This window comes from Notolabrus celidotus, chromosome 15 (assembly GCF_009762535.1).
Source record: "Notolabrus celidotus isolate fNotCel1 chromosome 15, fNotCel1.pri, whole genome shotgun sequence".
NCBI lineage: Eukaryota > Metazoa > Chordata > Actinopteri > Labriformes > Labridae > Notolabrus > Notolabrus celidotus.
Window position 1 is genome coordinate 7,011,715 of NC_048286.1, and position 17,288 is coordinate 7,029,002.

General features: G+C 40.9%; 1 protein-coding gene across 1 annotated transcript in view; it reads right to left on the minus strand.

Moving 5' to 3' along the window:
* Positions 1-17,288, minus strand: part of LOC117826496 (receptor-type tyrosine-protein phosphatase N2-like) — a 231,307-nt gene that overhangs the window by 139,465 nt on the left and 74,554 nt on the right. The window contains exon 11 of the mRNA XM_034702594.1: positions 9,019-9,098. Coding sequence (XP_034558485.1) covers positions 9,019-9,098 — 80 coding nt within the window. The remainder of the gene's footprint in view (positions 1-9,018; positions 9,099-17,288) is intronic.

Below are 17,288 nucleotides of genomic sequence, written 5' to 3' on the forward strand. Positions count from 1 at the left end.
AAAGTCAGATATTGGGAAGAAGTACTGGGAAATTATTTGCAAATGAGAATTTAGAGAGAAATTGTTCCGAGAATTACGCCAACTTTTATATTTTTGCATGTGAAATAAATTGAACTGATGTTTTGAACCCCCAAGTTCAAAGTTAACACCAAAGCAGTGTTAAAAATGTTATAATTCAATTGACATTAGAACTAGATTTGGATAATAAACTCATTCCGCACCACTTTTTCCATTAATTTGCATGTAAATTAAATGTTTGCTGGATTCCCCTCTCAGGGGGTCAATGTCTTTTTAACTTATTAAACTGATACTGACCTCTCTGCCAGAGAATTATTTACATGTCAACACACAAATCAAACTTCAGCTGCAACACTGACTGACTGAGCACGCAGCTATTGTTGGCCTGAGACAAAGACGGGTTGGTTTAACTCGAAAAAAGGCAGTGATGGAGGAGAAGATGGAGGAGTCTGTTCGCTGCAACTGTCCAAACTGTCTGTAATCCCCAGAGTGGTCAGCTTTTCGGCATGTGTGAGGAACCATCCTCACTCTGAGAGGCTTGATTAGCATGTATGCAAAAACAAGAGCTGGTGGATAATAAGAGTAGAAGTCAGATGAACAGACGGAGCAGGGATCAGGCTCTCTCAGCTGCTCTTCTCCTGCTTTAAGTGCTAATTGAGCTGCCCGCTGTCCTGACCCTGACCCCCGGCCTATTCACGGGGTCCCGTTCTCACGGCCGCGACGCACCGCTGGAGGAAGCCTCTAGGTCCCCCGCCCACCCTCGATCCAGACAATGAGGGTCACCACCTCTCTGCCCACCATCTTGACATCCACCCCCTCGTTTGACAATGGCCCCCGGTGGCCCCGGAGCGTCTCACAATGGGCGCACGCACGTGACAGAAGTGGTAACGTGGCTTCTTAAAATGCATCAGCAGGTCTGGTCGGCCTGGCTGCATTAATCGGGCTTTTTGACACCCGGAGGCCAGGGTCAGAATCGATCTGGTGTAAGACGGAGGGAGATGAAGAGGTTTAAGGGACTCCTGTGGAGCGAGAGCTAAAGCTGGTTCCTTTATTTTTAATTAAATTAAATAACAACACTAAAAACTCATTTTAAATGTGCATGTCTATTGCAACATCTTGGCTGTGTGTTGTTATAAATCTGTGGATCATCATCATTCAAATTAGATCCATTAATAAAGACATACAGTATATCGACGACAATAAATTTTTTAAGAAAAATAAGTTTTGATAACTAAATCTTGTTATTATATTTAAATAAGGAGAAGAAAAAAAACGTAGTTGAGGATAAAAAAGCTGAGAGAAGCAGGTTGTTTTTTTTGACACCTTTTGAATAAAGGCTTGTTTTCCATATCTTTAAAAATTAAAAGGTCACATTTAAATTAAATTGAATTAAATGTGATCAAATGAACCAGGTATGGTTTTAGTGTTTAAATACCAAAGCTTTAAAAATAACCTGCAGTCTGTGGGATGGATGACAGCTCTTGTAACGGGCATACTGTTGTTCTATTAGACAATCTTTATGTCTTGGCCATTTGTCTTGGCTGCTTATTAAACAGTTGTTTAATGTCTCAGCTGCATCCATAACCATTACTTTAAATTTGCATCACGGGTGTAGGCTTGGCCTCGTGCATGTGTCATATATGCCATATGTAGCCCTTTTCGACCAACGCAAACCTGGTTGTAGTTCTGGGCTGGTGCTCGTGCTGGATCAACTTGCAATCCAACAAAACAGTTTATTTTTCCACCCGCTCGAACCCGTGGAAGAGCCACTTCATGACTTCACTTCTACGTGACCACTTTTCCTGCAAACTTTCCCTCACAATAAAAGCCATGGCAGACAACGTAGCATGCTTGCTGGTGTCGCTCCTGGTTTTTCGTAATCACAGGAGATCCCAAAGAGAACTTATCCAACTTTACCAACACGTATGCAGCACTTGTCGTGCTTAACATGGACAGCGACTTCCCTACTCTCTGCCCACCCCTCGCCGTTGACGAAAGCGGATCCTGGTTCTAGAGCAGCAAGGAGTTGGTGCTGCTCTGGAACCTGTTTTCTGTTTTCAGCCGGTTCTCACGCAGTCAAAACACAAAAAAAAGGTTCTCAATTGAGCACCGGCTCCAAACCGGCTCTGAAACTGCCTAAGTGAAAAAGTGGTAATAGATGGTAGCCCGTTTTCGATTCCAGCCTGCAGCCTCTTTCCCTGCATGTCATTCCTCCTCTCTCTCCCACTTTCCTTCACTATCCGCTGTCCTGTCTTCTTCAAATGAAGGTGTAAAAGCCGAAAAATTTAACTGTCATATTGACATCCTAACTCCGCCTCAGTTCTTGAATAACACAACCTACTTTTCAACAATTTCATCCAGGCGACGGCTTCGTCTCTCCATCTTCCCTGAATTTTAAAAACGCACCTCAATGTTACTCAACTCCGTTCAACAGAACCCCATCACTCTACTGCTTTAAACATTTCTTTGGCACACACTGATGTTTTTACGGATGTGTTTGCACGCATTAAGTCAAATAAAACTGACTTATTCCTCACAGTTGTGCCAAAAGCGCTCCACCAAAACCCACAAGTTTGTGACAGACGACACAGACGCTGAATCTCCAGCATCCACAGCTGAGCATCTATAAATGATGATAAAAGGACGTCATTACAATGGCTGTGCAGAGCTTAATGTTTCAGAGAAGCTGTATAAACCCAGGCAGTGAAGGGGGGAGAGGGGGGAGGAGGGAGGGGGTAATGTATGCTTTGGGATGGATTGATATTCTAGTTGAATATGACAAACGACACTTTAAAGACGGCCCGCCCACACTGTTGCACTTTAGCTGAGAGGACGCCGTATTTCATTTTGAGCACGTTCTGTCAAATGTTTGCATCAATAACAACCGAGGCTCATCCGTGACCCCCGCAGAGCTGGAGGGGGGGGAGAGAGAGAGAGAGAGAGAGAGAGAGAGAGAGAGAGAGAGAGAGAGAGAGAGAGAGAGAGAGAGAGAGAGAGAGAGAGAGAGAGAGAGGGGCGGGAAATGAGAATGCCAACAACAGCACTTAAAAGCAGGAGAGAAGCTGATGCACAATCAGCACAAAGTGTGTCTCTACATACGTGTGTGTGTGGGTGAGGAGGCGGGGCTGTAATTATCATGCAGGGAGAAGATGTTGAGAAAAATTATTCAGATGAGGTGTGTGTGTCTGTGTGTTCGTGCAGTAGTATGTGTGTGTGTACTGTATTAGGGCTGTCAACTAATATTCAAAATTCCAACATATATCACATTTTCTTTTTTTTAAATAGACATTCAAATGTGGAAATGAATATTCTTTGAATGTTTGTGCTGCTGTCTATCATTTGAGGTTTGCCGTGGGCTTGGTTGCAGCACTGACAGCTCTGCATGATGCATTCACTGACGCTGGCAGACAATGTACGTCGTTATAAGTGAAGTTTATAAAATAACATGCTGCTCCTTCCTCATCTTGTCTTCTCTTAATTCAACTTGTTTTTTCCAAGTTTTCCATAAATATCGCGATAATTTTGTTGTTAGAGATTTTAACATTTAATGCAGTATCGATGAATTGATTGTTAGGAACGTACCCAAACATGTTTCTTGTTTTCAATTTTCTATCACATGGAACAAACATCATGTAGTCTCATATTTTATTCATCTATCAAGGATGTGTTTTACGTTTGAAGCATGATTCGATGTGAATACGCTGGATAAAGGCATTGTGCACAACGGAGACGCTCAGCTGGGTGATGTGTCTGTGCTTGAAGAACGCTTTTTTTCTCTGCCGTCAGCTTGATTCTGACCCGGTTGCACTCCCGACAGACACCTGAACACTTTCACATGCTTATCTTTCTCAATAAGAACAAGTAAACAGTAATCTGGACACTGTGACTCTAAAATGTGTTTCTTTTCAGTTCTCTTGTTGCAGTATGAGCCTTCACTTTATATGACTCTGTGTCCTTGGAGATTATTTTATTAAGCCTGCTCCACATGTTGATATTTAGCGTGTTTAACATTTTGTACGCCTCAATATGATCCGTAGCTACTCAATTTTGCATGTTATATACATTGTGTCGCTAAGGGAAAATTTGATTTAGAGGAAAAAACCAAGCGGCAACCTCCAGTCTCAAAACATGAAGCCCATGCGAAAGTGTTATAATTTGCAATTCATCGAGAATCCACTTGAAGCTGGCTGCAGAAACACCAGAAACCACATACACACCCATTCAAAAAAGACGATCTTTGCAGCATTAATAAACATGTTTACAGCCTGGTTCAAAAAACGGCTTGGGTCTATGCAGCTACGTCACACATTGACTGGTTGAGTTCAGCATTACCAATATGGCTCCCACAGACGATTGGTTTAAAAACAGCGCTCAGGTACAGATGGGTGACGTCACGGATACTACGTCCATAATTTACACAGTCTATGGAAAAAACGCATGCAGCGCTGTTTTTGACTTGGAAAACGCCAATGTTTTTTTTTTTATGATGAATCGATAATTGATCTTTAACATTTCCGAAGATCGATCCCCAGAGAATACTTAAAATTGACATCCCTATTCGTTATAGTGACTTTTTTGGCCGCCACCATCCCGAGGTGAAAATTTGATGAAAGCCGGAGAAAGTGCAGAATGACATCTTAATGTATCTTTTTCAGCAGTATGGAAGGTTCAGACGGAAATCTTAAACATATTAAAATGAAAAAAGAAAGAGTAAAAATAGTCTGTGTTATACTCAAGCCGCCGAAAATATACTTGGGACACCTGCCTTGATATTGTCTGTGTGTGGGAAACCATGGTGAGGGTGTTTCTTTTAATGATAAGAAACAGAGGTCCACACTCAGTTGGTGTACCAAGATAGTCCACTGGTGGTAAGACAGGAAAGGAAATGTGTGTGAGGGTGGTTTTTATCTTGGAATGAAATGAAACAGAAGTTCTCACTTGGACTGTGTTTTAATCCAGATCAGATCAGAAACTTCGTGTGTGTTTGTGTGTGTGTGTGTGTTTGTGTGCGTGTGTGTGTGTGTGTGTGTGTGTGTGTGTGTGTGTGTGTGTGTGTGTGTGTGTGTGTGTGTGTACATGAGTTTAACATCCGTGTGTGTGTATGTGGAATAGGGCTCAGGGAATATCAGTAAAGTCTCTCTCTGGACTGACAGCTTGGCTAATGGCAAACATTCCTCCTCTCTTTATTCCCCACTTCATCAACACCCTCGCCTCATTACTGTGAGTCACACTGCAGCTCCTTACACACGCGCGCACACACACACACACACACACACACACACACACACACACACACACACACACACACACACACAGACACACACACACACACACACACACACACACACACACACACACACACACACCTCCACTGCTGGATTGCACCCTGAAAGATTATTACAGAAGCGACAGAACAGGCTGCACTGAGTCATTTTGATTTGGATCTTGAAACAGAATCACTGAGGAGCTCTCTCCACTTTCATCAGGCGGGGAAAAAAAGGGGGTGGACAAAATCTCAGAACACCTGACTACGAAAAAATTCCCAAGCACTTTACAGACACAGGTTTGAGTCCTGGTTTGGAAAGTAATCCATTGGTGATGTTTACAAGGAGCATAAATGTTTTGTTTTAAAAGATGTGACCACCAGGAATGAAAATTAAGAGCATTTGATCCTTCACATAACAGGTGCCACCCTCAAACTCTCAATTTTTATTCAATCATATTTGTTTGTTTTTTCTACTGATTGAACACTACGCAACATAACCTGAAATTATACCGCACAAAAGTAAAATAATCAGAATTGTTTGTACCAACACTTCACAGCCTTTTTATCTATTTATCATTATCCAGGACTAATTTCTGAACAAGAACAGAGAATATGCATCATAGACTGTATAATAAATGAGTGTAGTGTCTGTGACGTCACCCATCTGTTCCTGAAGCGCTATTCTGAGGCCATTTGTCAGCTGGTGCCTCATTTGAAATGCTGAATGCAACCAAACTTCTTTGGAGCTACTTTGAGGTAAAGAGACGGGCATTTTGAACCTTTTTGCTAACAGCTACAGGCTGCCCGCCTGTCAATCAAGTCAGCCATGTCCTTATTTGGGCCAAACTTGTAAGTTTAATCCCTTCGAAAATGATTTATAATAACCCCCCGTACAGTGTGTGCTGATAGAGAAAATAGCTACTCAGACCTAAACCGTTTTTTGAACCAGGCTGTAAACATGTTTATTTCTGCTTTAAATGGGTTTGTATGTGGTTTTCAGTGTTTCTGCAGCAAGCCTCTAGTGGAGGCTCAATGAACTGCAGTTTTAGCACTTCCGCATGGGCTTCATATCTTAAGATCGGAGGTTGCCGCTTGGTATGCATTGATGTCCCTTACACAGCAGGACACCCCCTATGTTGGTATGAGTGGTTAAACATCCTGCAACATGACTCGTCAGTTGAAGAACAAAATCAGGAGTGAAACAAATGAACATCTGCTTAAATCAGAGACAGTTCGACTCAACAGAAAACCCTCCAATACCTTGAAGACACAGTGATCTGTGGACAGAAATCACATCTCTTGACATCTATATGAACCAGAGTTGTAAACTGGAGAAGTACACATAGCCAGGTCTGCAGAAAAGTACTGTTATTTTGAAAATTAATACTCCCAATTCCAAAAGAGTTCAGGTGCTGTGTTACATTTTGTATAACAGATTTTAATTGTGTGCAAATCATCTTGAAATAGTGCAAAGACAACATTAAAAGCTGAAACTGAGACATGTTGTTGTTTTATAACCTTCAGTTATCAGGCCCCTCTCCTTTGGAATCATCTACCAGTCAGGGTCCGGGAGGCAGACACCCTCTCCACTTTTAAGAGTAGGCTTAAAACTTTCCTTTTTGACAAAGCTTATAGTTAAGCTGGATCAGGCTTGGACCAGCTTTTGTCATGCTGCTATAGGCCTAGACTGCCGGGGGAACTGGCACACTGACACACTGGGATCCTAGCTCACCCCCCCCCCCCCCCCACCCCCTCATCACTTACTTTAACTCTGCCTGTCCCATTAAAGTTACTAACCATAGACCTTTCTGGAGTCCCTGAGCTCCATTGTCCCGTAGATTCCTCTGAGCTGCTGTAGACGTCCTCCTGCTGTGGACGATCTGGACTCCAGCTGATCCGGACATGCTGGACTCCAGAGGCAACAGCTTCTACGACTCGTCTCATCACTATCACTTCTCTCTCTTACTCCCCTCTATCTGTCTTTCCAGACCCAACTCGGTCGAGGCATGATGGCTGTCTAACATGAGTCTGGTTCTGCCTGAGGTTTCTGCCAGTTAAAAGGAAGTTTTTCCTCACCACTGTAACTAGCTAAACACTGCGATGTGCAATGCTCATGATGGATTAAGGTGGGGTCAGACTGAGTCTTACCCTGTCTTGAAGTTGGGTCTCTGTTCATAATTTGACATAGAGTGGTCTAGACCTTCAATGTTTGTAAAAGCGTCTTGAGATATCGTTTGTTGTGATTTGGCGCTATACAAATAAAGATTGATTGATTGATTGATTGATGTGTCATGCCATTGACAGTTTCAAAAAAGTTCGGACAAGGACAACAAAACACCTGGAGGAACACTAATGAGACACATCAGTAACATGACTGGGTATAAAAAAGGCATTCAGGTGGCCACTCAGAAGTAGAGATGGGAAAAGGGTTCACAGCTCTGTGAGACGCTGCGTAAGCAAGTAGTTCAACAATTTCAGAATAATGTTCCTCGGCTTAAAATTGCAAGGACTGTGGAGATTTGATCATCTACAGTACATAATATCATTAAAAGATTCAAAAGGGACAAGGTGAAAACTAATACTGGATGGCTGTGATCTTCAGGAGGCACGGCATTAAAAACAGGTATGACTCTGTAGTGGAAGTCACTGCATGGGCTGAAAATCACATTTAAAAACCATCGTCTGTGAACTCAGTTTGTCGTTGCATTATCAAATGCAGGTTAGAAATACACCATGCCAAGAGAAAACCACATATAACCACGTCTCTGGGCTTTGAAAACTGTCGAGTGGCTGAAATTCTGATGCTTGCAGAGTGATAATAAGAAGAGGTGATGCAACACAAAGGTAATCGAGCCCCTGTCGCAACTTTTTTGAAACGTGTTGCTGGCATCAAATTTGAATGAGCATAGATTTTATGATATGTTATAAAAACATTTAGTTTCAACATTTGAATCGTTGTTTTTGCACTATTTACATTTAAAAAATGGTTTTAATCATGCTGTACACCATCAAATCTGGTTCTATTAACATTTTACAGCACCCAACATCATTAATTTGGGGATTTATACAGTTCTGTTTATTTTTAATTGGAAAACTTAACACATCACAACTCTTAAACTTCCACCAAAACACTCAGCAGCACAGCAGGGACTGGGGTTAGGTCAGATACTGGATGACATAACTCTTATATTTAGTCACATAGAAGTCATACTAAATTATTGATTTGATTTAAACTGTGATAAATACCTATTGACTAATATTTGTTTTATCTTCAGTGCAAAACTAGCCTCAAACGGACTTTGCAGGATATTGGGACAAGCCCTTAGATGCTGTGATCGTTCTTTAGACTCATTTGCCAAACAATAAATTGCTGGTGTTTGTTTTTTCTGGCATGTTTTTCAGGCACTCATCCAAACCTCCAATGGACTCCCACCATGGAGCCAAACATGGCTGATGGAGATTTGTGACAGTAAAATTTCTTGAAAAACTGGCCTTGATCGTGAACCAAACTTAACAAAACATACAGAAGTGGAGAAACTGGGCGCAAAGTGCCAGTGTGGGTACTGCAGATTACATAGAGAGACAAAAAAAAAGGAGGGGGGATTTACTGAGAGTCACAAGTTTTGAAAAATGTTCATGTGGGGTCTCAGGTGCAGCAGCAAGCCGGTGATAATGGCCTGTCCTTTTTCTCTGTCAGTATAAAGACAACATTACTCAGCCGTGGAGAAACCTACCAGCTACGTTGGCCACATCTGTGGTGCTGACGTTCTGAGTGTTCGGACCCACTTTGAAGGTCACAGCGGGGCCCACCACCCTGTGAAACACACACAGACACAAACACACAGTTAGAATCTGCAAAAGACGTCATCAGAGTCTGCTTTCCACAGTGGCGAGTCGTTGTTCTTCAGCAGCGGGGGAAAAGATGTTGTGCTCATTAACGCTCAGCCATACATGCTGCTTGAAAAAATAAAAACAGCTTTAACCTGTGGTGATCCTTTAGGCTGCTGCAATCCCCATCACCACGCTCAGATAACCTCTTGAATCTCAATGTAATGCGCCTGGCGGCATTTAAGCACGCCGGGAAATGAAGAAGAAGGGGGGGTCGAGGATGAGAGGATTTTTGGTCATCAACGAGAGGACGCTCCGATACGTGACTCTCAGATGAGCAAATGCATTTCTAGCGGCCTTGTTTGAGATGCATTTACATTTTGATTCGACGTAAGGTGATTGCGGCGCATATTGTGGTGATAGATGTAAATTGAGGGTGACAGAAAAAAAGAGAGAGGCAAGACGAAAGAGGACGCGGGCAGAAAAGAGACATAAAGACATCTGTATTATTTTTCTCTGTGCTTTTTTTCCCCCTCCAACATTCATGCCAATAAAGCAGCTTGAATCGAACACAGAGGGAGCGACCGAGAGAAGGTGGGTGGTCAGAGGCAGAGCGGAGTCTCCCAATGTGATTAACCTTTTGTTTTTCCTCCTCTAATTCAGACTAAAAGCCCAGCAGGAAGATATATCACCAGGATCCCCTCCTGGAAGTATTGTGCGCTGCTATAGGAAGTGACTGCCGCTGCAGGAACACGGTTATAAAATATGGTGACATCATTAAGAAAGCAGGTCCTTTCCTAAAGCTGCTGGGTACAATAACACTCAAAATGTTTGTCAGGGATTCAGAAAAGTGTCTTTTGTTTCAGGTTGATGGATTTAAGCAACTGTACTTTCATTTAGAGCGCTTTTGCAGGCTGTGAGGTCTGCCTCTTCAGTTCAGGCTTTCAGAAAAATAACTGAACAAAATGTGGAAAACAATCACTTTCATTTGAAGATTTGTTTTTGTCTTGTCTTGGTGCCGTTATTTTTTAAAACCCTGTCCTTCTGCAGAAAATGTTCCACATGCATACACAGAGTGCATCTGAAATACCACTTATTTACACCCAAAACAAACACATTTGCCTGAAAATCATTTTTCCTTCCTTTTTCTTTAACCTCTTCTAGCTCTGTGCATGAAGATGACAAAATGGTAGTAAGATAAATTGTGAGAATATAAAATGAAGCAGAAATAAAGCAAACAAACAAAACAAGACACCAACATAGAAGAGTGAAAACACGAGGGAAGCATCATACATATAATACTGATAAATCCTCATCCGATCTTCGTTATTTTTCAGCTAATTTAATTTTATCTTGTAAAAACAAACAAAAAGAGTTGCTTTTATTAACCTTAAAACCAAACTGGTTTAATGGAAGCAAGATGGCGCCTGTGGTGGCAAGCCGTCAGCCTCATCTCCCTCGTCTGTTCAGCATATTGTTTGTAGTTACACTATTGCTGTGCTGCTTTTGATCTGTACAGCACTTTGGTCAACTCTGGTTGTTTTAAACGTGCTCTATAAATAAAGTCTGAGTTGAGTTGAGTTGAGTTGAAGCCTTCACATCTTGTCACAGCTGATGCAATCTGCCATTACATACAGAGGAGAACAAGCGCAGCTGCAACAAGCTAATGGCTGTTTTCAAAACCTCCTACTATACTAGCAGTACGTACTGATTTGGCCAAAATTCAGTATGTAGTATGTGAACAAGAGCAAAATCTGCAGTATGCCAAAACTTCCCGGATGTCTACTGATTCAGGAAAATGTCATAGTATGCATCAGACCAGTTTGCCTCACGTACTGTTTCCCACAATGCACAGCGCTCGTTCCGCCTTTTCTTTTCTCTTCTTTTTTTGACGGGGGGAACTCAGTTTTTAGGTGCTGTGAAAATTATTAAATTCCATATAAACAACTTCCTAACTTTTTAAATCATTAGTGATGTTAAAGAAGCAGTTTCGCTATCAGCTTGGCCGTTGTTTACTTTCGCAGTCCGAAACCGGAAATTCCATGACGTCTGACCAAGCATACTGCAACACAGATCGAACAGAACAGTCATACTACATACTAAATTCAAACTCAGTATGTAGTAGGCAATACCTACTGCCTACGACATAAGTAGGTAGTATGTAGCAGGTTGTTTCAAAAACAGCCAATGAGAGTAAAAATGGCGCCACCTGTGTGGATGTTTTCACTGATTCAGGGGATGGTAACAAGTTTTACCAAAATTAATCTTTAAGTCACCTTAAAAAACTTAATGGCGATGAAGATGCACAGAGTGAATATGAAGCAGGTAACTTGACAACTGCAGGAAGTTTTATCAGAGACAACTACAAGCAAAAGCAATGCATGACACAAACAAGTGAATTTACAGCACTTGATGACACAACTTTTGGAACAGTATCTTGAGTCGCTGCTACTTTACAGACATGTCTCTACCAGCCCTGTGCGAATGTGATCTCTACACACATTCACAGTCTGATCCATCATCAGGGACAGAAGTTTGACCACAGACATATGAAAGTCTGGCATTAGTCCAGTGAGTACACTGAGTTAACATGAAATTATATTATTGCAGCACAGAAGAGCTCAGGCTCACAGTAAAAGATAAATTACTGGCCTAGCGGTTTCAGCTTGCGCCCCGTATACAGAGGCTATATCACTTGTCGCAGCAGTTGCGGGCTCTACTCCCGGCCTCAAACATTTGCTGCATGTCTCCCCCCACTCTCTGCTCCCCACATTTCTGTCTCTCTTCCGCTTTCCTATAAACTAGAGTCAAAATGCCCCAAAACATATAAATGAATAAAAATAAATTACTAATAAGAAGTTAGAACTGTTCTTTGTTTTTTTGTGAGTTAACATAAATAATTTCATTTAGAATTGGTGAGTACTGAATGTTAATGTGTGCATCTTTGCTCACTAAATCTCAGCCTGTATCGCCCTCAGGTGTGCATAAACTACACAATTAAAAAAGTGTAATAAAAGTAAAGTGTAATCTCATATGTAGACAAAAACACCAATTAAAACTAAAAGTACATTAAATATTGCATCAGGATCCAACAGACCAACGAAAGTTATTGCTTAGCGTTTCTTCTGGACATTCTTGTATATGGGTGTAAGGGTGTGTGTTGATTGTTGAAGGTCCTCTCTGGTGTTTGCAGCACACTCTCTCTCCTGTTTTACCAAACCACTGGTAAAAAAAAACTCCACAGTTTCAGCCTCTGTTTGACATTCCCAGCCATGCATTTTTTAGAACTACTATTGTGTGTTTTTAATTGGGTTTCTTGGGGCCCGAGGTTGGTGAATCAGAGCGAAACAGCACCAAACTCACATTCACTTTGAGCAGTCGTGATGTTACTCCATTCCCAGATTTCAGGTAAAATCACAAGCTAATTACACCAGGTCCAATTAATGATCCCCAGGGGGAAATGTGGTAAAGCTAAGTGCTCAAATAAGAAGAAAAGGGAAGAAGCAACTTTTCTTCTTTACTCGTTTCTACCTCAATGCACCGTCGTGTTCGGTAGCATACTCGCTTTATTCCACTTAAACTCTGCTTTGTGTCACTTGTGAAATCATCTGAGGAACTCCTCACAAACATTCAGCTCATGCATTCTGATTTCTTATTTCTGCTCTGAGCTATGATGCTGATAGATTTGTCAGATCTATGAAGTGATTCATCAGCCAGCGCAGGGGAAGTGTGTGAGGAAGAAGAAGAAGAGAAATCACTGAGTTGAGTTGATAACTGATCCATCTGTCGAACTCTGACTTGCCACAGAGGTCCTGCAGAAAGACATCACATCAAGCGTGGACCTTGTCACACTGGTCATTTCTGGATATCCTCATAATTTCTTCAACACATATAGGCTACGTTTTACAATAGGTGACATTTGACTAAAACCTGAAGACCTTCAAGCCCTGAAGCACCTAAATTGGTTCCATTCATAAAAACTAATTAGAAGCACACGTTGAGAGGACTGTTTTAATATTATCACTGGGATATTGCATTGTGAACGGGTGGTTATGCAAATTAGAATCCCAACTTGGTGAATGGTTAATGGACTTGTCCTTAGAGAGCACTTTTCTAGTCTTTCTGACCACTCAAAGCGCTTTTTACACTACTCATCACATTAACTCATTAATGGTAGAGGCTGCTATAGTACACCATCAGTCTTAGCTAACCTCATTCATACACATTCACACACCTCTGAACAACAGCGGGAGCAATTTGGGGTTCAGTGTCTTGCCCAAGGACACTTCGGCATGTGTTAGGGTCTTGTTGCACCCTGAATGGATTCTAATCCACATAATCCCCTGCTGCATTTACACAAGCTACTGTAATTGAGTAGAGTTTTTGTGTAGCTGTACTTTTGAGTATTTTAAAAAAATCAATACATTTACTTTTATCTTCAATATCTTTATCGTGAACTTTTTTCCACCACAATAGATCGCGAGTTAAAAATGTGGTATCCTGACAGCCCTTGTTTAAACATACTTAAGCTTCTGTTTTTGCTCCTTTGACTTTATCTTCTCTTTGATTTTTAATGGACTGCTTTAATGATTTTTAAATGTCCTCTTTCATGATGTTTTAAGTTTTATATATTTTTTGGGGCTTTTACACCTTTATTGATAGAGGGAGAGGACAATGGATAGTGTAGGAAGCTGAGAGAGAGTGGAAGAATGAGATGCGGGAAGGGAGCTGCAGGCTGGATTTGAACCCAGGCCACCCGCAACTCAACCATTAGGCCAAGTCCGCGCCCTATCATGATGTTTTAATGTCATCTTTGAATTGCCTTTTTTGCCGAAATGTTGTCAGGAAGTAAACTCGCCTGGCCTGCATGGTAACCTTTTTAGAAAATTTGATTCCAGCACACAAAACTTGGACTAAATGGAGACCTTCGCTCTCAAGACCAGGTTATTGCAAAACAGGATGCGTGTCTGGAATACTTGAATTAACCCTTTCATGCAGAGTGGGTAATTATTTGGAGGTCATTTTGATCCTTGTTTTGAAACCGCAGGGTAGCAAACTTTTCATTTGTTGGAAATAAACCAATTTAATCAACATAGTTGTATCTCAATATTTTATTTAACTACATCTTGGTTTCAAAATGATATACGTAAAAGAAGATACCTCAAGCACCTTAGATATGACTTAAATCTCATTATTTTCAGGATTCATAAAGTAAAACTATACGTTTGAAACCAAAAGGGAAGGTTTTTTTGCTGCAACCAAAAATATATCAGCCAACCCCAGCTACAGTAATGTACCCAAGGGAATATTCTGAATATTAGGCCTACATTTTAAATCGGACTTGCTTGTATATATTTTCAAACTATGATTCAATTTACAGTTTTGCTGGGCACTTATTAGCAGTCTTCATATTTCTTTATTTCATTTAATGTTTGCATTATATGTTTTAGTCTACACTTGTGAGGTCACTGTAACTTCCTAACAAAACAGTTTTAAATCTGAAAAGTGATTCAATCGATGCCTAAACTTGGGACTAAATTTGCAAATTAAAAAAAGTGGAGTATTTAGCAGTGTTAACTCTGGCTTCATCATCTAACATCCAGTCCATCACCCTCATCATCCTCACACCCAGTCAGTCTAGGCTCACTCTCTCCTCCTACTGGCTGCTCTTTGTAATGACCCCTCATCTCAGACACAGACATTACATCACCTCAACCCTCCTGTTCGAAAAATAAAAAACGAAAAAAAAAAACACCCAGTCTACACTCAGTGACAGTTACGCAACAGCCATCATTATTCGGCGGCCAGCTCCAGTCAAAGGCTCCTCGATGCCTCCCACATCAGCGCTTTCCTCCCGCCCTCTCCATCGCCCTCCACCACTACAGGGCCAGCTCGGCAGCTAAAAACATTTCCAAGGCCATTTCTGTGAAAGCGCTCTCCGTCAGTATTATCTAATCAGTATTGAATTGTTCCAAATGAAACGTAAGGGTGTGAGTCACTCTGCAGGTTTGTTTTGTGTCCTGGCTCGTTGTGTAGGCTCGCTTCTATGATTCATTTGTTGCCGGTGTGGAAGTTTTTGCTGCAGGCTGGCTGAACTGCTGCTAAGGCTCTCTGGCTCCGGCCCCCCCGAGAGGAAGCTGCTCAAAAAGGGAAGTTTTGTTGTCTTTTTTTTTTTTACTGAGCTGAGGTGGCACAGGTCGCCGCTCTGTTCAGAGACTTTTTTGTTGTTGTAATATGCTAATCTGGAGCTGCTGTGTGAGGTGTAAGGTTGAGCTGCCTGCAGTGCTGCTGCCTGGCTAATGGATGAAGGAAACTTTGAGCCATCACTGAGATACAGGATACATGTGTAGGACGGGAAAACATGGAGGGAGGGATAAATTAACACACACAACTTCACACAGCAACTTCAATTACTGTAAACACATCCTTGTAAATCTTTTGGACTGGTTCATCCCAAAAAACACATTTTTCAGAAATCTACCTTTGACAGATTTGCCTACGGCTGGAGAAAATGGACTTGACTGCCCACAAAACTTAGCTACATGGAGCCTTCATCCAATATCACCTGACAACGGGCAGAAGAAAAAAAAATGCTACAAGTACAGTAAGAAACTGTGCTGAAATTATTAGCGTTATTTCATCTGAAAAGCGTATGGTATGCAAAAAAGCAAGTTTCCTTTTTTCCCGATTTGATACACACACACAAAAAAAGGAGGGATATCAATGTGAACAAAACAATTGGCAAGTTGAGCTAAAGTAAACAATGCAGGCCAACAAATTCAGGCCAATTCAAATAATGTTTGAATAAGCTCAGGAGTTTCAGTTTATCGATTTTTAAATAATCAACCCAAACAACTTAAGAACCCAAACATCATAAGAACCTGACTGCAAAGGAACAAAGTAACACAAATTTAGACCATCAATTGAGACCATTTAGAATATGAGGGACTAAAGAGACAAGACGATGTTTACAATTAAAAAAGATAGAAATACAAGAATGAGATTGAAGCAGTAGGATGGGATAGAAACAACAGAATGAGATCAAAGCAACATAATGAGATAAAGCAATAGAATGAAACCCAAGGATAAAAGCAAAATAATGAGATTCAAGAAACAAAATGAAATCTAAGTATTAGTATGAGATCAAAGCAATAGAATGAGATCAAAGCAATAGAATGGGATCAAAGCAATAGAATGGGATCAAGCAAAATAATGAGATTCAAACAACAAAATGAAATCTAAGTGTTAGTATGAGATCAATGCAATAGAATGAGACCAAAGCAACAGAATGAGATCAAAGCAATAGAATGGGATCAAAGCAAAATAATGAGATTCAAGCAACAGAATTGAATCTAAGTATTAGAATGAGATTAAAGCAATCAAATGAGATGAAAGCAATTGGATGAGATCAAAGCAACATAATGAGATCAAATCAATCGAATGAGATCTAAGCAGAAAAAGATTTTTTTTTTCATATTAGTCAGCAGATATTATCCTCCTCTATGGGCTCATTGCAGATATAATGGTTTAGGCTTGTATTTCACCAAGCATCTATATTTCATGTTATATTATATTTTAGGATATATATTTAAGGAAGTATACAATGGGTATGTAATGGGTGCAAAATTGGTTTACAGGCCAGACAGAAAAAGGTATTTTACATTCACAACAAAAAAATATCATATCTGCGACCATTTTGGTAATCTTTAGATTAATTAATCCCATTAAAATGACTCTCCGTGTCAAACTTTCACATGAGTTGGGCTTTGAATGAAATGCATTATACTTTGATTTATGTTAAAGTGGAGGTACATGGTGCGGAGTGCTGACCTGATGAGTGTGGGTAGAGTTAAATAAATGTTATTTCAATGGTTTAAGTACTAATGCCACCATACGGCTTTAGACGAGACCAAATATATATATATATACATATATATATATATATATATATATAGACAGAGAGCTGAGATTCATAATCAAAGATCTTCCCTAATCTTAATCAATGTGATGGGAAAACTGGTTGAAGGAGGTCTGACAACCAACTCTTGGTGGTGTTCGGGGGGCTGGGTGGTAAAAGCCAGGGGCATGCTGGGTAAATCAGGAGTGTCAGCAGGCTCAGTGTCAGTGTAAAAGCCTTTGTTTCTGGGCTTACCGACTCTGGTGGAGGTGGCTGTTG